Raw genomic sequence first — 23,584 nt, forward strand, 5'->3', positions numbered from 1 at the left:
CTTTAGTTTCTGTGGTTCCTGAGTTCCTTTTTAGGAGAATGACAGAGGTATTTCTTACAAAAATAAATCTGGGTCCAAAGGACAATGCCCAACAGTAGCTTTCAAATGTAGGCAAGTAGCATGTCCTAATGTAGGCAAATTTAAATTTCTGTCAGAATTAACGGTGATAGAATAGTCATTTGTTACATTTGAGTACTAACCATGATTTCTTTTCCTTGATTTTCTCAGTATTGCAGGAAGCGTAGCTGAGAGCTATGATACAGAAAGTGGGTTTGAAGATTCAGAGAATAATGACATCGCCAATTCTGTTGTGCGATTCATTACCCGATTTATTGACAAGGTTTGCACAGAGAGTGGAGTTACTCAGGATCACATCAAGAGCCTTCATTGCATGATACCAGGTAACCAATTTACAGATATTAGAGAAAAAGAATATTGGAGATAATTGAGAAAGAATTGTTTTTAGGGATCTATTTTTTTCAGCATAACACCTACAGTACTTCTCTTTCATGTAGTTTAGTCATGCCATTTTATGTTCTGATTAATTTTTTTAATATTTCTAAATTATGGTAAAATATATATAATGTAAAATTTGCCACTTGAAGCTATTTTAAGTGTAGAATTCAGTGATGTTAATCACATTCACAGTGTTGTGCAGTCATCACCACTATCCTTTACCAAAAACTTTTTCATCACTGAAATACACACTCTGTACCCATTAAGCCCTAACTCCCCGTTCTCCATCTCTGTAGTCCCTGGTAAGCTCTATATCTCTATGAATTTGCCTGTTCTAGATATTTCTTATAAGTTAAATCATATAATATGTGTCCCTTTATGTCTGGCTTCTTTCACTTAGCATAATGTTTTCTAAGTTCTTCCATGTTGTAGCAGGTATCAGAATGCCATTCATTTTTATGGCCAGATTCTATTCCATTGTATGGATATACCACATTTTGTTTATCCATTCAACTGTTGGTGGACATCTGGATTGTTTCTGACTTCTGGCTACTATGAATATCCACATACAAGTATTTGTTTGAGTGCTTATTTTTGATTTTTTAGGTATATACGTAGGAGTGGAATTGCTACATCATATGGTAATTCTGTGTTTAACTTTTTGAGGAACCACCAAACTGTGATTAGTTTTCAATTCTAAAACATTCAGAATTTATATTAATTCCGCTTATTTTGTTCTCTTTTATATTGAATACCCTGACTTATCCTAGGAATTGTAGCTATGCACATTGAGACCCTAGAAGCAGTACATCGAGAGAGTAGAAGACTCCCACCTATACAGAAGGTAATTATTCCAACTGTATGCTTTCGGGTTATAACATCTCTTCTTAAAAACAGCAACAATACACTTTTGTGCCCCAGAAAGCACCTTCTCCTAACCTTTTACAGAGACTCCACTTTTAATGATACATTAAACTTTCAGAGGAGTTTACCATGTAGATCCTCATAAAACAGATACTGAAGGAGAATAGTAGATTCAACAAAGGAGCCATAATAGCCTCTTGTTGAGTCTATTTTTATAGGCAGGGCATAAATTATGAACATTCTAACTTCCAAGCCCAAGCCAAGATTTTATGCCCTGCCCACTTCCAGAAAAAAAGGACTTAAGGCAATTACCATAAAAATACCAGGTTCCTGAATCTGTTTAGATTGTAAGCATACCTCACAAGCATCTGGGAATCTGGGAAGTCTATTAAAAATTGAGAGTCCTGAACCCCACCCCAGCCTCCTGAATTGGAGTTCCCTGAGACTTGGTCTGGGAATCTATACTTTCAAATACAAGCCTCCCAGATGATTATTTTGCAGCTAGTCTGGCACCAGTCTGTGGACTAGTGTCAGGACCTTCTTACCTCTATAACAGAACTATTAAAAATAAATTCAAAGGAAAAATCAGAAGGCAGATGGATAGGAAAGATATTTCTATGAGAAATTGAAGATCATTATAACTTTGGTTTTACATTTAGCTCTGAGCTTCCTAGAGCCAACAAAAAGAATAGTACCGATTTATATAGTTTTTATTGCTTAGTAAAAAGTAAGCATATTAGATCTTGAGGAGAGGTGATTTTTTTTTTCCTAGCACTGTTATCTCCAGAGGAGTGTATCATGTGGTTGTGCATTTCCCAAGATGTGTAAATGTTCATTACTTGGCCACTTTTTGTGTTAATCTTCAATAAAGGCCAAGAAGGGCAAATCCTTTCAAAGATGCATCTGTTTTTCTAATTATTTGTTTTTTAAGTTTATAGAAGTAACAGTATTCTTTGTATAAAATTAAACTATTAAAGAAATACACATTATACAAGGTAAAAGTCCTCCATGGTCTTTCCAACTCCACCTCACCTCTGCCTTTAACCATGATAGTACCACCTTTAACAGCTTAGTCCATATTCTCACCATTTTTCCTTTTTCTAAAAAGAGGGAATTATAATATACATACTGGTTTACAGCTTGCTTTTTTTAACTTGACAGTATACCCTTGATATCTTTGTATGTTAACACATACAGATCTAGGTCATTTTTTTAATGGTTGCAAAATGTTTCATTGAATAGATATTTTAAACATCTTAGTAATTTCCAATGATTTTACTGTTAATAAACAAAGAATCTAAAAATAAATAAATAAATAAAGGATCTTTTCACATTTGGATGCAAAAACGTCATTTCTGCCTCTTCCCTAATCTGTTTTCTCATTTTGGCTACTTAAGCAGTCTGACTTAGGTTTTTTAGATCTGCAACTGAAAAGATAACTTTGGTCTAAGTGTTGGAAACCTCACAAGATTTGTGTTTGAAATACTTTCTCTGTTGTTAGCCCAAGATTCTTAGGCCTGCTCTCCTGCCAGGAGAAGAAATCGTCTGTGAAGGTCTTCGAGTCCTGCTAGACCCTGATGGAAGAGAAGAAGCTACTGGAGGCCTTCTTGGAGGCCCTCAGCTCCTGCCAGCAGAAGGAGCCTTGTTCCTCACCACATATAGAATTCTTTTCAGGGGGACTCCCCATGATCAGCTAGGTATGACTCAGATTATGCCATCAGAATATGGATATCCATGTGCTGCTTGAGGTTTTGATTCCATTTGTGTGCAGTAATTTGCAGATCATTTCAAATTCAAAGAAAGCCTTTTGTCACCAAGTATTTTTTAGAATCCTTTGTCTGTCAAAGCTAATGATTATTTGGATTTTAAGTCTTATTTAAAGAACCAAGGGTATCTTCTAAACAGTACATCAAGGGTTCTTTCACTGAAACAATCATAATTTCATGAGGTTTATTCACTGAAACAATCATAATTTCATGAGGCAGTATATTGTGACTTAGGGATATTCATAGTATAAAGATGCTAACGAGGTCTCCTGCTGATTTGTCCCACCTTTCTGAGTCGTATAGTTAACTGCAAGGTTCATAGTTAACTGCAAGGTTCAGGTCTTCCAGACACATGATTCCTTTTGTGGAAAGATATGCTAAGCATCACAGGGTTGTACAGCACTAACTAACCCCACTTCCTCTTGTCACATTTCAACTAACCCCATTTCCCTCTTGGCAGACAACTTCCATTCACTAAACTCCCTCAACTTTTATTTCCATATTCTACTACTCTGTGCACTCTTCCATATTAGAAAGGAATAGCATGCCCTGTCAAGTCTGAATTATCTTTTTTAAATCACTGTAATCTCTAAACTCTTTTGGTTGATGGGAAAAGCATACAACATTTGGGCTAGAACTGTTGCTTTCCAAATAAGAAGCTCAGATTCAGACTGCTGTTGGCCAATTGTGATATCTTAAGTCCCCTGACCTCTCTCCAAGTTTTAGTTTCCCCTTTTATAAAATTAGGGTGTTGGGCTTGATTGGTGATAATTCGGTGTTTCTCAGCCTTGACTACATATTTGAATTGTCGGAAAGCTTTAAAAAAAACCTACCAATCTAGGCCCAACCCTCACACAGTTGAATTAATACCTGGAATAGGATTCTAGGAATGGAAAGACCCAGGCATCTGTGCGTGTTTAAGCCCCAAAAGTGGTTCTGATACATAGTAAGGATTGAGAACCATTGAGATAAATAGTCACTAAAGTTCCTTCCTCATCTGCAATTTTTCATTTAGTAACATTTGATGAGATGTACTATATGTGCTTCACATTTTGTTAGAGAGTGGACTTTACGTGTATAAAATGTAGTATCCTTAAAATCTCACAGTTGCGTAATTCCTCTGTTGGAGAGAATCAAGATGGTTTATTGTCTTATTCATAAAAGAGTGCTTACTATGTAATTTTTAAAAATCTCATAAAATTCAATAAACAAAATGAATCTATGGACATAGTTGTATTCATTGGAAAAGAGAGAAAATGGAGCAAAATTTTCAGCCCTCTCCTGTCATATCACCACACATAAATTATATTTGTATTTGAAAGCAAATGTAATTTTTTTTGTTTTTTTTTTTTGTTTTTTTTAATTTTTTATTTATTTTCAGCGTAACAGTATTCATTGTTTTTTCACCACACCCAGTGCTCTATGCAATCTGTGCCCTCCCTAATACCCACCACCTGGTTCCCCCACCCTCCCACCCCGCCCCTTCACAACCCTCAGGTTGTTTTTCAGAGTCCATAGTCTCTCATGGTTCACCTCCCCTTCCAATTTCCCTCAACTCCCTTCTCCTCTCCATCTACCCTTGTCCTCTATATTTCCTTAGCAATTCGGGGTCTCTTCTGATTCCATACAAATTTTAGTATTATTTGCTCCAGCTCTTTGAAAAATACTGGTGGAATTTTGATTGGAATGGCATTAAAAGTATAGATTGCTCTGGGCAGTATAGACATTTTAACGATGTTTATTCTTCCCATCCAAGAGCATGGAATGGTCTTCCATCTTTTTGTGTCTTCTTCAATTTCTTTTAGGAGTGTTCTGTAGTTCCTCGAGTACAGATCTTTAACCTCTTTGGTTAGGTTTATTCCGAGGTATCTTATGGTTTTTGGTGCTATAGTAAATGGAATCGATTCTCTAATTTGCCTTTCTGTATTTTCATTGTTAGTGTATAAGAAAGCCACTGATTTCTGGACATTGACTTTGTATCCTGCTACATTACTGAATTGCTGTATGAGTTCTAGTAGTTTGGAGGTGGAGTCTTTCGGGTTTTCCATATAAAGAATCATGTCATCTGCGAAGAGAGAGAGTTTGACTTCTTCCTTGCCAATTTGGATACCTTTTATTTCTCTTTGTTGTCTGATTGCTGTTGCTAGGACTTCTAATACTATGTTGAACAAGAGTGGTGAGAGTGGGCATCCTTGTCGTGTTCCTGATCTCAATGGGAAGGCTGCAAGCTTTTTCCCATTGAAGATGATATTTGCTGTGGGTTTTTCATAGATAGATTTGATGAAGTTCAGGACTAAATATCTAGTACTTAAAATTTCTTTTGTACTGTGGCTTGTGAGCTTAGTGGCCACAAACATATATTCTGAGGATATAAATGTATAAGATACTTGGTCACTTAAGTTGTTCTTGTTTATTTCCTTTAAAAAAATCAAAACCATACTAGTATGAAGGCTTATATTGTTCTCTTGTTTTTTCCTGTCAATTTTGGGGTTAATTTTGTATTTTAGGGAACTTATTTTTATCAGAGAAAGCCTTCTTATTGCCTCTTTCATTTCTCTTTTTAAATTTCTAATTTAAAATATCTCCTTTAATGACACCTAGAAATCTGATAATTTTATGTGCGTTGTATAAGTATAGGTTGTTTGATACATCCTAGGACTAAATTCTGTATACATCCTAATTTAGTTTAGCCTCTGGATATGAGCTCAACATAAGAGGATAATGAGAATTTTCTAGGTTAGGAATTGATAGATCCTGGGAATGAGAAATTCTGATGATGATAAGTAGATGTATGGGTGAACTCATAAACCTAGTTCAGTTCTCACCCATCTGCCTTACTAGCCAAGGTGCCTTGCTCATTGCTGTTCCTGGTCTTTCACTTGTACCACTGCCTGAATTTCCCTCCTCTCCCCCTCTACTAATCCAAGCCTACGCTTTCTTCAAATCTCACCTTCCCTCTCACTTCTTCCAGGAATCATTCTCTAGCCATCTAGCTCGCAGAAATCTTCTCCCTTTCTGAAATATTTAAATCTCTGTTCCCTCAAACTTAGGAGCTAATGACATGTTATATTCAGCATGTGACTCTCCTCTCCCAGGGGGATCTTTGAAGTTTCCAAGTGAGGCTTTGTGTGTACTACTTATTTTCTAGGCTTGCACCTTCACAACCTCTAGTAGTTGATAATTATTTACATTTTCCCTTCCTTGCTTTGATACTTAAATTTCTAAAACTCTTCAGCCTACACTTAGTCCTGTATCTTCTGAAGGCACAAATACACGATACAGTACCTTTTACCATGTATGGAAACACATTTTAAAAATCTTTTCTCTTTTGCTTTATACTTACATTAAATGTCATGGATACCTTTAAGATTAAGAATCTTTAAGATTTCCTTAAACCAGGTGATCTGGTGTGGCACACAGCAGGCCGGAGAAATAGAAAGAATGAAGGCAAGCAGACTGTGACGGTTCATTCACTCCAGGAAAGGATCATGTCTCAGGAGTGAATTGCCATGCAATAAAATCAATGAATGTGATTCTAGAATCATGGCATTTTCTCACTGCATTCCTGGGCATTAGCCTCTCCTGATACATTTTGTTAGCAGAGGCTGATAAAATGAGAAGCAGAGACTCTATAAATAAGCAATAAAGTGCTGTTGCTGAGTCTGTGTCCTGCTTTCCTGTAGTTGGTGAGCAGACAGTTGTGCGGAGTTTTCCTATTGCCTCCATCACCAAGGAGAAGAAGATTACCATGCAGAACCAGCTGCAGCAGAACATGCAAGAGGGACTACAGATTACATCAGCATCTTTTCAGGTATTAAGAAAGGGAGCCAGGGGCACCTGGATGGCTCAGTGGGTTAAAGCCTCTGCCTTCGGCTCAGGTCATGATCCCAGGGTCCTGGGATCGAGCCCTGTATGGGGCTCTCTGCTCAGCAGGGAGCCTGCTTTCCCCCTCCCTCTGCCTGCCTCTCTGCCTACGTGTGATCTCTGTCTGTCAAATAAATAAAATCTTTTTTTTAATTTTTTTTTAAAAGAAATAAAGGGAGCCATTCTTCTACTATTTAAAAGTTTTCTACAAATGATGTGGCTACTTTCTGTGGTAATGGACTCAGACGTTAGAGGATGAGGATTAGAGCGTCTGAGAGGGTAATCTTCAACTGAGTAAACCCGAATCATTCTGTATTTAATCCCTCACTTCCTGAACCCCTTGGCCAACTGAATACCAACAGATTATCTGTCAATATTTAGTGATCTTAGAAATTCAGACACATACAGTTGACCCTTGTTCTCTGCCAAGTCATACCTTGTGTTTGGTAAAGGTTTTAGAGAGAAAACAATTCTCTTGGCACCTGTTTCAGAAGGAAATGCCCTGTGGCACTTCTCTGGAAGAGATAAAACTCTAAGAATTATAGTCAGGGCTAAAGTACTATTGGTACTAACTAAATAACTTTTAATTAAGCAGAGGATTTTCTAGGGGGCTTTAAACATATCAGAACTTGTGGAATTACTGATAAAAACAGACATGGGAAGAGTGATCTTCTTTTAGTTTTTCCTTTTTACAGTTCTTAGTCTGTAATATTTTGCTCTTCCTATTTTTATGCCTTGGCTCTGACTTCTCAGATTTTTAAGGGTGCCAGTTCTTGCCGCATTCCTTCCGGCTACCCCTAGGACCTCCATGTGCTCATTGTGTGAAATGTGAGGCTACTGATCTCTAGGCTCCAGACCTACTCCCATCACCTGGGGGCAGGGATCTCCCGGGGATTTCTTCACTGGTCCACCTGCCAGCAGACTCTAAACTGGAATATTGCCTGGCTATATTGCTTAGGATTCTAGTCAAGCAGACCTTTTCTTACTAGATTTATGGTAATTCTGGGTAAGAAGAAGCTTCCTTAGGCCAAATTCCCCATCTAGAGCCAATAGTTGAAAAAAGAAAGACATGTTTCCTAATTCAGACACTGTAAGTTAATTTCTCTATCCCATCATAGAAAAGGTAGTCTTAAAGAAACCCAACTTCAAGATACATGATTTTCCTTGCCAGTGAACCATCTATGACAAGTATACCTTTCTGAGCCCTTTTTTTAAAAAAAATTTTTTTGAGCCCTTTTTTTTTAATAAAAAATTATATTGCATGATATCCAAGGTCCCCTCAACCTCTGGACTTCTGCCATTTAGTATTAACTTTCTGGTATTTCAATAACTTGGGAGGATGTTATCTGGAAATCCTTAATTAATCCTTCTGAGGTATTTTCTCTCTTTTCTTTCTAGTTGATTAAAGTAGCGTTTGATGAAGAAGTGAGTCCAGAGGTAGTAGAGATCTTTAAGAAACAGCTAATGAAGTTCCGTTATCCTCAGTCCATTTTCACCACTTTTGCTTTTGCTGCTGGACAAACTACCCCACAAATAATTTTACCCAAACAGAAGGAAAAGAACACATCCTTCCGGTAAGAAGACAGTCAAGTTTCTTCATTTCAGCCTTTTCATAACTCCCCGTCGGGGGAAGTGACCTCTCCTTTGTGTCAGTGTATACGTGACTGCTGTTTTTGTTTGCCATCCTGTGAAGCCCATTGGACCTAGCTTGGGAAGTTATGTAGCAGTAGCACTTATGTATGGAGCAAGTTTCAAAAACTAAATGCTATAAGAGGTTTTGACCAATATGTCCATTGCTCATGATATATTTTTTGAATGTGAAACTCTATTCCCCCTTTTTCCCATATTGATTCCTTTCTAACTGGCTTTGAGCAGGCCCTTCAGTTTTCTTTGATATCCAGACCTAGTAGACAGTTTTGCTTTGATCTAGAGATGGTAGCCTTTATTTTTTCTTTTTCTGTAACTTTTTGTTTTGGTTTAGTTTCAAATTTACAGAAAAGTTGCAACATAACACAAAGAATTCCTATATACCATTTACCCAGATACAACAATTGTTTATGTTTTGCTCCATTTCTTTTATCATTTTCTCTCACATATGTATTTTTCCTAAACCATTTGAGTTATATACATAATACCCCTTTATCCTTAAATATATTGATACATATTTTCTAAGAACAAACCATGGTATATAACTAGGAAATTGAATTGGTATATAACTTTTATCTAATCCAGCATCCTTGTTCAAATTGCTGATAATCCTTTATAGCTACTTTTTTTTTTCTGCCTAGTACAGGATCCATTCCAGGATCAGACATTGCATTTAGTTGTCATATTTCTTTGTGGGACCCCTTGTCTTCTGAAAATTTTTAGTAATTTATGTTGAAACTTTTACATTTCAGTTATTACAAAATAACAATTGCTTAAAATTTATCTTCAATTAGTAATAAAATATAGGGGCCAAAACTCAATTCATTCATTATTAATCACTTAGAATTTGGGCATCTGCCAGTACAAATTATGTATTAGGGAGTACTCTGCAGACTTTGAAGAAGAGCCCTTTTCTTTGCCTAGAAGTGGGGTAGGCTGGAGGTTATAGAAGAGTTGAGTTCCAGACAGTGTGTCATTACTAAATTGCATAGCTGACCACCTGTACCACAGTTCCCTGGTAAGTGAAGGGGCCCATGGAGATCCAGAAATGATACACTGAAACATGAGCAGCTTCCTAGGCATTTACAGCAGTGAGCCAGACATCTTGTCTTTGCAGTATGGAGTCCCAGAGGAGCCTGTGACATTTCTTATTCCAACCCTCTATGGAAGATATGAAGCTTTGTATGGCATTTTATGTTTAGAATCTATGGACTGTGGGAGAAAACACACACACACACACACACAAAATCAACGTTTTCTGTATCGAGCTTAATCTATCCAGCTACAAGATAGATATAGCAATTTTAAGATTTAAAACAACTCAGAATTGTCTTGAGTATGTAAAGGTTTACAGTGTCAGAAGGCAGGACACCACACATACACACTTAAACATGTGCTAAATAAAATTCTTAACATGATCTCAAAGAAAAGCCTATGAGTTAGTAGAAAGAGTTTGAATTAGTAGAGAGTGGAGCAGACAGGCTTCCATGAAGGAGGACTTCTACCAGCATAGTTTGTGGGAACTGGTGGAGGCAGTGGCATGGGTAACCAGAGTGCATTAAGGGGCATGTTTGACCAAAAAGTCCATCTGAGTTTAGATTTGGAATAAGTAGCTTATGTGCCACTCTGGGTTCTTGCACTTTTTGCCTTCAGCTGTCCTGATGATAACAGTGTTTTATAGGAAATTAGTCTCTGCCATATACAAAATGATCTAAAGAAGGAGAGACTTACTGAAGGGCTCGATAATCCTAGTAGCTATGGGTGTAGAAAAGAAATAAGTTGAGCTGTGTATGTGTCAAAAAATGTAAATGGTGTCCTCATATTAAATTGAAGGTCTCTTTGGTTTTATGACTTACAGCACCTTCTCAAAAACAATTGTGAAAGGTGCCAAAAGGGCAGGGAAAATGACAATTGGGCGGCAGTATTTATTGAAGAGGAGGACAGGGACAATTGTGGAAGAGAGAGTGAATCGTCCTGGATGGAATGAAGAAGATGATATATCAGGTATGTGAGAACTCCTTTTTTCCTTCATGAATTGGTTTTATTCTTTCTTCTTATGAGTAAGAATAAGAATCTCAGATGTAGTTGTCCTTAAACTTTGACTCACAAGAACCTAGATCTCATAAGAAGAGTGTAGGGAGTGCTCTCTTCGGCAGCACATATACTAAAAAAAAAAAAAAAGAAGAGTGTAGGGCACTTACCAGCTTCTCAAAATAGGGGGAGAAAAATTATTTTCCCAATATTCCATTGTTCGAAAAAGATTTTGCTAAATTATACTTCTCTCTTACTAAATCCACAGAGCTGGTTGGCCATTGTTACATGGGCCTCATCAAAGGGAGAAAGAAAGAAACCCAGTGCATGGGAAATTTAGGCAGAAAGTAATCCCCTGTAACTTATTGTTACACAGTAAGAATAAGGAAACAAGGACATTGGATATTCAAAATTAAAGATTTGGGTTTGGGGTAAGAACATTGTGGGTACTCTGAATCAAAGTGAGGGTCCAAAGATGAGGAGATTCTTAGATGGTAAGAAAAAAAAAAAGGGCAGAATCTGAGAAGCTGAGATACCTCTTGGTTGGGAAAATAGAGGCAGGAAACCAGTCACAAAATTTCTTATTGACTGTTTTCTGTTCCTTAAACCACTATGGAGTATGTTTATGGAATTAACACTAGGGAAAAATCTGATCTAATAGGAGGCAGGATGCCTTTGTACCTTTTTTCTTTTCGGAATCTTAGAGTCAATCACCAGTAACTATAATACTACTACTTCTAATAATAATAAAGACATTTTGAAGAAAGAAACCTCATATTTAGAAAGATCACTGGCTAAAGGTCTCCTTTTCAATATGTGTACCTACGTACTCTGAGAGCAATGAAAAGATCCACCATTGCATTACTGGAATGACCATTTTTTGGAACCCTGGCCTCCTTACAGTCACATAGAAAGCCATAAAAACATTACCCATGGGTATTTGACTCCTCTAATTTAAATTTTTTATGATTACATGGAAGAAAAACTATTATTTGACATTTATTCCACCAAAAGACCAAATTATGTAATGCTCTTTGCTCCTCTGAAAATGAAAAGCCAACACAAAACTGATAGTTGATGGTGTATTTGTATTGTGAAGTTCACAAACTAAAACACAAAGTCTTTTATATTTGTAGGGATAAACTGTTAAATGATTTATTTTCTTCTTTAAATGGAAGAGAGCCATATAATTCCCTTTGACATTAGAGCTTTGAGTACATATCCAAAAATTCTGAAACCTTAATTAGACTCCTCTCACTGTAGAAATAAATAAGAAAGTAAATTAGGACAGTTTTTAACATGGATTTTTTTTTTTTAAGTTAGAACATTCAGTACCAATTAGGAATGTTGGGGTTTTTTTTCTTAAATCCTCCCTAAAATGCTTGATTATTGGGTAAATCCTTCCACATCTAAAATCTTAAGGGATTCTGTAACCTGTGATTGCAAAATTATGAGGGAGTTTCCCATGTATACCACATCCTCTGACAAAAATATTTTCCACAAAAAAAGTATAACCTCTTGATATCTCTCTAAGACATCTCTTTTCCCATGAGTGACCTTCTGCCTAATCTAGAAATTTCTAGTAAAAGTTTATGTTCTGAAAAGTTAACTGAAACCTGGATGATAAAGTTTTATAGTGATCATATTAAGGATAAATTTTACTATGCGTTGACCTCTAACAAAATTTGAATGTTTATTTTATAGAGTCCTAAATAGAAATCACTATACTTTGGGGGCACCTGGGTGGCTCAGTGGGTTAAAGCCTCTACCTTCAGCTCAGGTCATGGTCTCAGGGTCCTGGGATCGAGCCCCACATCGGGCTCTCTGCTCAGTGGGGAGCCTGGTTCCCCCTCTCTGTCTCTGCCTGACTCTCTGCCTACTTGTGATTTCTCTCTCTAAAAAAAAAAAAAAAGAAAAGAAATCACTATACATTGGCATTAATAAGCAAGCCTGATTGAAACAGAAAATTATGGCTAATGAATTCAAAATTGTATTATTTTTAGAAATTTTGAGTTAATTGCCCTAACATTTTTATAAGTTTATTTATTTATTTATTTATTTATTTAAGTAATCTCTGCACCCAGTGTGGGGCTCAAAACCACAATCCCAAGATCAAGAGTCGCTTCATCTTCCAGCTGAACCAGCCAGGCATGCCCCTGGCATTTTGAGTTAATTTTCCCTGACATTTTGAGCTCCTGATATTGTATTTCCTGACTGTCCATTACTGTTTTAATTTATGTTTGAACATAATGATTCTTCAAAGAATTAACTGGATTTAATTTATGATATACATAGTGCCTGTAGCCCTAATACAAACCTCTCTTGGTTTAAGAATCCTCTTCAAAAGGAAGCTTCTAATCCTCTACTTTGAGCCATATCATTTTTTCAAAATCTGTTTCTGCCTTCACAGTTTCAGATGATAGTGAACTCCCCACAAGTACCACTCTGAAGGCGTCAGAGAAGTCTACAATGGAACAGTTAGTGGAAAAAGCATGTTTCAGAGACTATCAGCGTTTAGGTCTGGGAACCATAAGTGGCAGCTCTTCTCGCTCAAAACCAGAGTATTTTCGAATCACTGCCTCCAATAGGATGTATTCACTCTGCCGGAGGTAAGTCTGTTAGTGGGCTCCAAAAAGACACCTTTTTCTTTCTTCCGTTTTGTCTTGAATGGGCTATTTGTCACCATAACCCAGAGAGAGAAAAATACCAGAAAATCAGGAGAAAGATCTCCAGGGTTATGTGTGGTTTAAGGGACACTTTTCAACAGCATGAGCATTCTCATTCTCATTCTCCTTGGCATTTTCAGAAGTACAGTCACATCGATGACTAGTGCCTAGATTAGAGCGAAAGGTGAAAGGTAAAAGTTTCTGTCCCCTTTATGATTTTGTTTGTCTTTCTCCTCGCATTTGCATCTTTTCTACCATGCCTGAAGATAAATGAACTTGAAATAAAAATAGGACTTTCCCTCTCTTTAAAGGGCCAGATAGTACACATTTTCAGTTTTGTAGACCATATGGTCTCATTGCCCCTACTCTGCCACAAAAGCAGCCATAGATGGGAAATAAATGAATGGGTGGGGCCTGTTTTGGCACACACTGTATTTGTTGACCCAAGTATAGGCAGGGTGTTCTTATGCTGTCTAATTAGAATATTTTCAACAGATATTAGAGAATGTAAATGAACATGTTTTCTTCTGTTTTTGCCATCTCTCACTGTTTCCTGTATCAGTTAAGTTCTGTTCCATGCTTTACATTTATATTTATTGAAACTACATTTCCACCATCCACAAGTTTAATCATTTTCATCTCCGGGTAAGTTGTTTCCTTTGCATTCATAAATTCCCAGTTCGATTGAATAGAATAATGCTATGAGAGTACTTTGTGTATTGCAAGCCTTGTACATATTTTAGAAAGTTGGTTTAATGTTACTATTTGTTTCAACTCCTCTGATCCTGGAGAGCGGTAGATCTCTCTCTCTCTCTCTCTCTCTCTCTCTCTCTCTCTTTAGAAGCTGTAGATCTCTTATTTTAAATGACAGTTTAAATTTACAAATACCTGCCCACCAGACACATGAAAAGATGCTCAACATCAGTCTTCATTAGGGAAATGTAAATCAAAACCACAGTGATACGTTCAGAAGGCATCCGAGGCAGCCTCCCTGTTAGCAGCCACAGCCCAGCCTGACTCGGCAGCCTCCCTGTTAGCAGCCACAGCCCAGCCTGACTCGGCAGCCTCGCCCCCCACAGGGACCTTCTTCTCCGTGGGGCTGGCCAGGCTTCGGGGCGGCGGCAGCGGTGCTCTTTCTGGGTCGCGGGGGGACACCGCCCCGCTCCTGGCGGCCCTGGGATCCTCCTGGTCCAGACCTCGGCGGGTCCAGGAGAGCTTAAACACCTTCCTCTGCCTTAGTTCTCTTTTCTTTTTATTTTTTTGCATCGGTATTAATGTTTTTTGCATACTTTGCTTCTTCATTCAAAAATGTAAACTTTCTTTGTCAGTCTATGTACATGCCTATATATGAAGAGTTGGGTTGGTCCAAAGGGATGGGATTATTTTTTTTAACACAAATTTTGCCCAATTGTACTGCTTTCTGTGTTTAATTATGGCATTTTTTAAAAAATGTCTTTAGGGCACCTGTGTGGGTAAGTCAGTTAAACTTCTGCCTTAGGCTAAAGTCAAGATCCCAGAGTCTTGATAGTGAGCCCTTCCTCTGTCTCCCTGATTGGCAGGATGCTTGCTTATCCCTTTCCTGCTCCCCTTGTTTGTGCTCTCTGTCAAATAAACAAATACGATTTTTTTTTTTAGAAATGTTAACTTAAGGGGCGCCTGGGTGGCTCAGTGGGTTAAAGCCTCTGCTTTCGGCTCAGGTCATGATCCCAGCGTCCTGGGATCGAGCCCCGCATCGGGCTCTCTGCTCCGCAGGGAGCCTGCTTCCTCCTCTCTCTACCTGCCTCTCTGCCTACTTGTGATCTTTGTCTGTCAAATAAATAAATAAAATCTTTAAAAAAAAATGTTAACTTAAAAAATAAATAAAAATTAAAAAGAAAAACACAATGATATATCACCTCGTACCTGTCGGAATGACTGAAGTCAAAAACACAAGAAAAAATATTGGTGAGAATGTGGAGAAAAAGGAACCCTCGGTCACTGTTGGTGGGAATGCAAACTGATGCAGCCACTCTGGAAAACAGTATGGAGACTCCTCAAAAAGTTAAAAATACTCTGTGATCCAATAATCACACTATTGGATATATACCCAAAGAATAGGAAAATACTAATTCAAAACAATATATGCATCCCTGTGTTTATAGCAGCATTATTTACATTAACAAAAGTATGAAAACAACCTAATTGATGAATGGATAAAGAAGATGTGGTGTGCGTGTGTTTAAATATATATATATGTATATATAATGGAATGTTATGCAGCCATAAAAAGGAATGAAATCTTGCCAGTTGCAACAACATAGATGGATCTAGAGTGTAAGGTGGATGAAGCTAGAGAGTGTAATGCGAAGCAAAATAAGTCAGTCAGAGAAAGACAAATACCATATGATTTCACTCATATGTGGAATTTAAGAAACAAAACAAATGAACAAAGGAAAAAAAAAGGAGAGAAACAAACCAGAAAACCAGACTCTTAACTATAAAGAATGGGCAGATTGTTACCAGAGGAAGGTAGATGGAGAGATGGATGAAATAGGTGATAGGGATTAAGAGTAAGTTATCTTGGAGCGCCTGGATGGCTCAATGGTTTGAGCATCCACCTTTTGATCTCAGCTCAAGTCTTGATCTCAGGTTCATGAGTTCAAACTCCACATTGGTCTCCACACTGGGCATGGAGCCTACATTTAAAAAAAAAAAAAAAAAGAGGAAGAACAGCAAATGTACTCACATGTAAATATATGGGGTTAGAGGTTGGGAGGTTACTAATGTGAAATCTCTTTAGTGTAATATTTCTAAATAAACTAAAGGAAGTGACTCTGAAACCTGCCTATCTTCTTGTGTTTCCTAGTCTATAAAAACAAAGTACTCCTGTCTGTTTTGTATTTCCCCAGCGTCATATCCTATAACTTTATGAGCTAATCTTTTAAAAAAAAATTATCAACATGTAGTGTTAATATTTAAACTTATTTTGACATTTGAACATACTGTTCTCATACCAGAAATCATTTGGTTTTGATTTTTAGTTCTTTCAACATGTCAGGCAGGCTAATATTAGTGTACTCTATGCTCAGTTGTCATTTCAGCAGACTAATGAGTTGACAGTTTGACTTGTCATCCTCATAAAGTTGGTATTAATCCAGTAATCTTACAATCTTTATTTCAAGTTGACAGAAAGTAGTGTATAAGGCAAAGGGAATCATCAGTTTAACAGAGGCCTTTTTAGTAATGCTACATAGCATTTTTATTTTCTAAGTTTAGGTTATTATACATGAGTCTGCAGTATTACTAAAGGGGGCTTGTTTCAAAAAAGACTACAGATTAATGGATTTATTTAATTGTTTTCACCATCTCGGCTGTTTCTTCTCAACTAAAGAACTGAGCTGAAACTAAGTTCCATGTTTAAAAAATATCTTACCCAAAAAAAAAAAAAAACTTACCCCCAAAGAATAAATTAATTAAAATAAATTAAATAAATTAAATTAAAAAATAAAAAATATCTTACCCCTCAACCAGTGTATTAGAAAATTACAGGATATGATGATATTCATGTTCTCATATTCTCTCTCTCTCTCTCCCCATTTCTTTCCCATTCTTCCTCCCCTCCGCCCTCCTGCAACCCAAATCATTCGCTTTCTCCTTTCCATGTCCCTGAAGCTATCCTGGCCTTTTAGTTGTACCTCAAGCTGTACAAGACAGTAGTTTACCAAGAGTCGCCCGCTGCTATCGACACAATCGCCTGCCTGTTGTATGTTGGAAGAACTCAAGAAGTAGTACCCTGCTTCTCCGATCTGGAGGATTCCATGGGAAGGGAGTAGTTGGTCTTTTCAAATCTCAGAACTCCCCTCAGGCAGGTAAGCATCTCTCCATAGCACAGTTATGATCATTTCACTTCAGAGAATTCCTAAAAGTAAAGGAGGTAATATCTTGGAATGCCAGCCGTGCCCTTATATTGAGCCTTCTCTCACAGGCTTTCTGCAATGCAATATAAAACATGTACTACTTGACAATGTGGGGTTACACCTTGAATTTGACATTTTGCTTAATATGTCTGTCTGTATCATAATAAAGTCTGTGGTTCTAGGCTGTTTTCATTCCAGCAAACCAAAGTATCCACAGATGAAAACTAGATTATGCTGATCTTTCTCTTTCCTTCTGGGAAGCATCCAAGAATACTTAACAGCTTTCGAAGCAAGTAGGGATCCTCTGTCCCACATAATGTGAGATATTTTATCTCATTCCTATAAATCACATGCACACACACAAACAAGTTAGCAAACTACTGACCAAAATGCTGCCTTTAAAGAAGCTCTCAAGCAAAGGATATTTTTGGAAGCTAGAGGGACACCAGCTTAAGAAAGCAGGCAGTGCTGCTGTCCTTTTTTCTGAGGATAAAGCTATGTGCTTTTGATATCTCCTTTTTATTCTCATCCATTTTCCTCCTTTTCTCCTAAAAGTTGACCAGTGTGTCCTTGACTATTCACTTGACTAAGGGTACCACACACACAATACATCAGCAGCAGCAGCAGCAGCAGCAGCAGCAGCAGCAGCATTGTCATTATTATCCAACCTGTCTTAGAGTCTCAGCATTGGTATAATTAAAGGCAATTGGCTTTGAACTATTTTGACACTGGGGAATCCTCCCAAGCCACGAAGTAGATATAATAGAACATGGCATATGGAAGTTACGTAAAGTGAGGGAGTCTTTTCAGGAGCCCTGATAAATATATCACTGAGCTTTTCATTGGAAAAAATTGAAATTATTTTATTCCACTGGTTTCTGATTTTTTTTTAATATAATATAAAAACATTTCACACAGATCTGTATCCCTGGGGCAAATAATACATTATATATTAATAAAAATAATTTTAAAAAATAAACAAATAAAAACATTTCATATTTTTGAGGTCACACATATGCCTGCATTTTAATATCTTTGAAATTGGGATGCATGTTAAAGTTTATGTGATCAGAAAGAATTGTCATAGTTTAAATGGAAGAGTTTTTAATTCTTAGTACATAAAATAATTAGACCTTATAACTGATGACATCTTAGAGTTTATAAAATACAATAATGGTATCTTAAAAGTTCATAAAATATAATTTTGCTAATTTTTTAAATTCAAGATGTAAAAAATTTGTTAATATCTCTTGTCCTTCTAATGAGTCCAGAATGCTGCCTCTTTAAAGTGCCCAGGCCAATTTCAATGATTCTTTGCTCCACACAAACCAGACTCAGACTACTGAGACTGAGAATTGCTCAGAATTGCTCTCACATTTGTTTCCCTCTGTGCATATCCTCTGCCCCTCTCTTAGAAGGACCAGGGAATCTGGCAGTAGCTGTTGCTGCCTTTTCCCCATCTTCCTCTACTCTTCCTGCAACAAACCCCTACAAGTTTGTGTGCCATGTTAGACCTGTGTGGCAGAACTAGAAGAAAGCTACCAGTGTGGGGATTCTCACCTCTGCCCATTCCGGGTTGCCAAAGGAACCCACTCCATCCTCTGCTCCCAGACAGTAGCATGGACAGCACAATTTAGGGGACATCATCAAGCAGATGTTGCCTTTTGTGACTCTTCTTTCTAAGTTGCTTGTATAATGAGAAGCTACACCTATGCTTGGAAGGACAGCCCTGTGCTGGTTTTCCAGACCTGGGCTCTTTCTGGGAGGATGATGAGGCAACCAAGAAGTAGGTGTGGTGAAACCAATATTAAAGGAGCCATCTAATAGTTTACAGCTTAAAGTGGGTCTGGTTTCAGTATTTGGGTGTGGTAACTTGAAGATTATATACAGAAAGAATAAGGTACATCGGTAAATATCTCTTTTATTAACTTAGAGACAGTTTGTTCTATTCACTTACTCTTTTACAGCTCCTACCTCCTCCTTAGAATCTTCCAGTAGCATAGAACAAGAAAAATACCTGCAAGCCTTACTGAATGCAGTTTCTGTCCATCAGAAACTCAGTGGCAATAACACCCTTACTGTCAGGCCAGCACTTGCTCTGTCTCCAGGTAAGATCTGATAATATTTTTCTTCTTGACAACCACGAGAAGTCAGATTCATTCTCAGGGTTAGTCTCTTTAGTTATTTATACTGTTCCTTCTGTATGACCCCTTAAAGCTTTGCCCTGTGGGGCTATAACTTTAGCTCCTTTTACTTAAAAATCAGCATGCCACTGTTAATGTCTAGTAACCAAATGTGGGGGTTCAGTTTTTTCCTTTTTAAAAGAATAATAGGAGTGGGGAACATAAACAAAGTCATCTTTTTTCCTAGAATCTGTTTTACAAAGACTTTAACATATTATTACAAAGTTGAATGTTTAAGTTGAACACCTGATTGTGAAATGTGTATGTAGTAAATCACCATGTGTAAGTTTGAAATTCCTGAAATTTCTGCAGCCTTTTATGATTTGTAGTACAGTTTGTTTTCACTAGATTTGGATGAAACCATTAAGACTTGTACTAATATTCTGTTTCAGTTATCATGTGATGGAACCCCAAAGGGTTCATGTAGAGGTAACCCTAATGTGTTAGACACAGGAGCATGTGACTTGAAAAGTTGGTCTCCTTGGCTTAATCAGCTATTTGAATTAGCTCAACATAAGCAGAAAGTGGCTTTTCTTGTAAAGTAACACCATGCATGCCTTGCTTCATTTATCATTAAATTCTCTGATTGCACTTGCCAAACCTAACTCTCTATAATCTTGCAAATGTGTGTATCTCTGAGGAAATAGTAACAGTGCCTTGTTATCTCTATTAAAGCAGTGGGTACTTAAAAAGTACAGTGTTTGGCAGCAATTAGACATGCTACACATGAAGATAACTTTTTGTCATTTGAGTAATGTTAACCTGAACGACATGGTCTTTGTTCTTCTTTTTGGCTGACTTTCAGGGACTGAAAGGAGGACTTCAAGAATGTCCACTGTGCTTAAGCAGGTAGTGCCAGGACATTTGGATGTAAACCCATCCAATAGCTTTGCTCGAGGAGGTTAGTAAGATTGATTTTATAACTGAGCACTGATACGACCTTAAAATTAAAAAAATTTACTCTAGATAGTCATATTTGAAATCAACTAATTATGGTTCTGATTGTTCTTAATTACCCTTTTCTAAATAAATTAGCGAATTTGTTACTGGTGTCACTGACAGATGAGTTTAGCCTCCTGGAACAAGAGGCATAATAATTGCTGAAATCTTAGGTATTGATGAGTTTGGAAATCGCGGGAGGTAAGGGGAATGTGTCTAAATGGTCAGCCCTGCAAATACCTACAATGCTTCAGGTTTGCAGGGTAGAAAAGTTGATCACGGAGCAGAAGCAGCTAGAGAGAAGTAATACGAGACCCAGAGAGTTGTGCCTCCCCTGTGCCTGTAATTTTTATTCCTGTTCTCTGAAATACTAGGTTAGGGAACAAGAGAGAATGATATTCAGGTTACTCTTTTTTTCCTCCGGGCTTTCACTGCTGTCATAAGGAAGTAGAGAAAGGGCCTGTATTTGCTCTTTTAGCTCCAGAGGTGGTCCACTTTGGTCTCTGGAGATTATGTGAGATTCTTTTACTTTTCAGAGGAAATTCCAAAGCAAGTATCTTGATTGTAAAAATCTACTTCCCACTGGATTCACAGAATCTTGGGCTTTTCTTCTCACTCCCATGCAATGCTGAATCCCCTTGAAAACGTACCAAGTGAATGACCCAAGTTACTTGAACATCATCAGTAATGGGAAACTCATTTCTTCCTAAAAGTAGTCCCTTGCATTTGTAAGCAACTCTATATATTGTTAGAAAGTTCTTTCTCATATTGATCTAAAAATCTGCCACTATGTAACTTTTACATATTGGCCTGGCCCTAGCTCTGTGCCCTCTAAAGTTAGAAAATTCTAAATCTTAATCTCCATACCACAGCCCTTTGGATTTAAAAGCTGATATCATCTTTTCGCTCTGAGAATTTTAACTCCAAATACCCCCAGTTCGAATGTTTGCCTTCTTTTCACCATCTTTGTCACCCAGTGAGCTCCATTGATTGGAACTCCTGCAGCCTCAGATTATGTTAGGTATGAGGATGGCCCCATCATATTCACTGAGTATCTAGTACGTAACGATATGCACTGCCTTCACTCTCGTTTGAGAAATTTTTCCACCTCAACGTAAGTACCACCATTCTTATGTAGCAATTTTTAGTATATCAAACAAAGAAACAGTCTTGGCACCCAGCTCTCCCTCCATTAAACTAGGGCTCTACATGTAGACCGGGATGGAGGTATAGTAAGATCAGCCCTCTTTTGCAGTCCACAGGGGCCCACTTCTGGTACATGATTAGAGAAGTGAGTCCCTTCCCTAGCCTGTGCTGTTGTTCTTAACAGTATATAGTACTAGCCTTAAGGGTTGATTTTTGAACCTAAATATACTATGGACTGTACCTACAAAATTCCATCTTTTTTTATATGGGCTATTATTTTAGACTTTGGATCCTGATTTTGTCTACCTGTATATTAGCCTCTTATCATGCATCAGTTTGATCTCTGTTGTGGTGTAATTTGTTGTTTAAAAAATGTTGAACAACCCAGACCTAAGGGCAGAAGTCTTCATCAAAATAATTTAGAAGCCTCCCTGAAGAAAGAGATTGTCTTTAATATATACTAGTTAAAATTCCTACTTAAACCCTCCTAACCCATATTTCTAAATCTCTGTCAGTCTTTTTAATTCGATATTTTCCACTCTTCCCAACTGTTAATATATCACAAAAGATTATATGGTTAGTTTACCATGACTCATTATAGGGATTAGTGCTTTTTCCTAAGTAATCATAAATTATCCATTAGCAATCCATTCTATAATTTGGTTCAGAATCAACATAAAGGAAGGTTCTATTTCACAAAAATCACTTTTTCCCCTTATGAGGACCAAGATTACTATGCACATCTCCTGGCAGTCATATACTTTTTTTTTTCTACCTCATCAGAACATCATGCAAATGTAGGATTTCCTAATAGCTTTCAACCTTCTTCAGTCATTTTCTGAATTAGTGTTTCAGGCCTGAAGGTCACTGTATTAGTTCGCTAGGGCTACTGTAACAAAGTGCCACAAACTGATTGTCTTAAACAATGATTGCCTGACAGTTTTCTGGAGGCTAGAAGCTCAAAATCAAGCTGTTTTCAGGATTGGTTCCTTCTGAGGGCCATGAGGCAGAATCTGTTCCATGCCTCTCCCCTAGCTTCTGGTGGTTTGCTAGCCATCTTTGGCATTCCTTGGCTTATAGAAGTGTCACCCAGATATTTGCCTTCATCTTTATATGATGTTCTCCCTGGGTGTCTATCTCCAAATTTCCCCTTTTTATAAGGACACCAATCATATAAAATCAGGGGCCCACCCCCCTCCAGTATGACCTCATCTTAACTGATTATATCTCCAATAACCCTATTTCTAAATAAGATAACATTCTGAGGTACTGGGGTTTAGGACGTCAACATAGGAGTTGGAGCAGAGGCATATAGTTTAACCCATAACAGTCATAAAAAGCTTTCTTCTGAATTTTTAAAATACCACTGTTTTAAAGTTTAAGATACGTACTTCACTCTTACCATTTCTTGGTGAATTTGAACTAAAAAATAGTACAGTGACTGTCTCCTAAGTTTCCTGCCTGCTATTTCTGTTGCCAAGAGCTCCTGTCAGAATTTGGGTCAAGGTTTCAGTTCCCCCTATTGTTCTGTTGACCATCTGAAAGTTTATATTGTCAGCAAGTTATTCCACACTCTGCTCTTGAGTTTTGCCTTTGTAAACTTCATCAAGAACACATTATTTGTTACTCCATTTGGCCAGATGACTTATAATATAAATTTCAGGTACAAAATTATCTCTTCTATCTTAGTACGTAAGGCTCATGGATATTCACCAAGTTTCACCTACATTATCTTCTCTTTTTTAATGTTGGCCTCAGACTCAGCTTTTTTTATGCAAGGGGATCCCCATTTACGGTTGCAGTCTAGTCATGAGTTCATTCTTCACTATTCTCAAAGGTACCTAAAAGGCTATCTTTACCTCTTAGGGTCAAAATCTCCTCTTTAATTTGTTTCTGACCCATTCTATGCATAGTGAGACCATAATTATTATTTCTGACACCCTTAACTGGTTCTTTTGTAATAATTTGAAAATTATTTTCTTCTGAAAATTACTGTGAACTTAGTGTGTTTCCTTACGACAGTTTTTTTGCCCATCATTCTGGCATCTTAAACTAAGATCGAGAAACGCAAATCTTATATTTTTATTCCATCTCTTCGTTCTTTGCTCCCAAAGTCTGCCAAATCT

At 37.4% G+C, this 23,584-nt stretch overlaps 1 protein-coding gene across 2 annotated transcripts in view; it reads left to right on the top strand.

Annotated features, from left to right (window-relative positions):
• Positions 1–23,584, top strand: part of SBF2 (SET binding factor 2) — a 463,869-nt gene that overhangs the window by 402,458 nt on the left and 37,827 nt on the right. Inside the window, exons 20-29 of one of the 2 annotated variants that reach the window (XM_080816668.1) lie at positions 229–401; positions 1,227–1,300; positions 2,822–3,017; positions 6,770–6,897; positions 8,349–8,524; positions 10,456–10,601; positions 13,039–13,237; positions 16,946–17,142; positions 19,158–19,298; positions 20,179–20,274. In XM_080816668.1, coding sequence (XP_080672794.1) covers positions 229–401; positions 1,227–1,300; positions 2,822–3,017; positions 6,770–6,897; positions 8,349–8,524; positions 10,456–10,601; positions 13,039–13,237; positions 16,946–17,142; positions 19,158–19,298; positions 20,179–20,274 — 1,526 coding nt within the window. The remainder of the gene's footprint in view (positions 1–228; positions 402–1,226; positions 1,301–2,821; positions 3,018–6,769; positions 6,898–8,348; positions 8,525–10,455; positions 10,602–13,038; positions 13,238–16,945; positions 17,143–19,157; positions 19,299–20,178; positions 20,275–23,584) is intronic. The other variant, XM_080816669.1, reaches the window with a different exon arrangement.

The sequence above is a fragment of the Martes martes genome, assembly GCF_963455335.1.
Source record: "Martes martes genome assembly, chromosome: 10".
NCBI lineage: Eukaryota > Metazoa > Chordata > Mammalia > Carnivora > Mustelidae > Martes > Martes martes.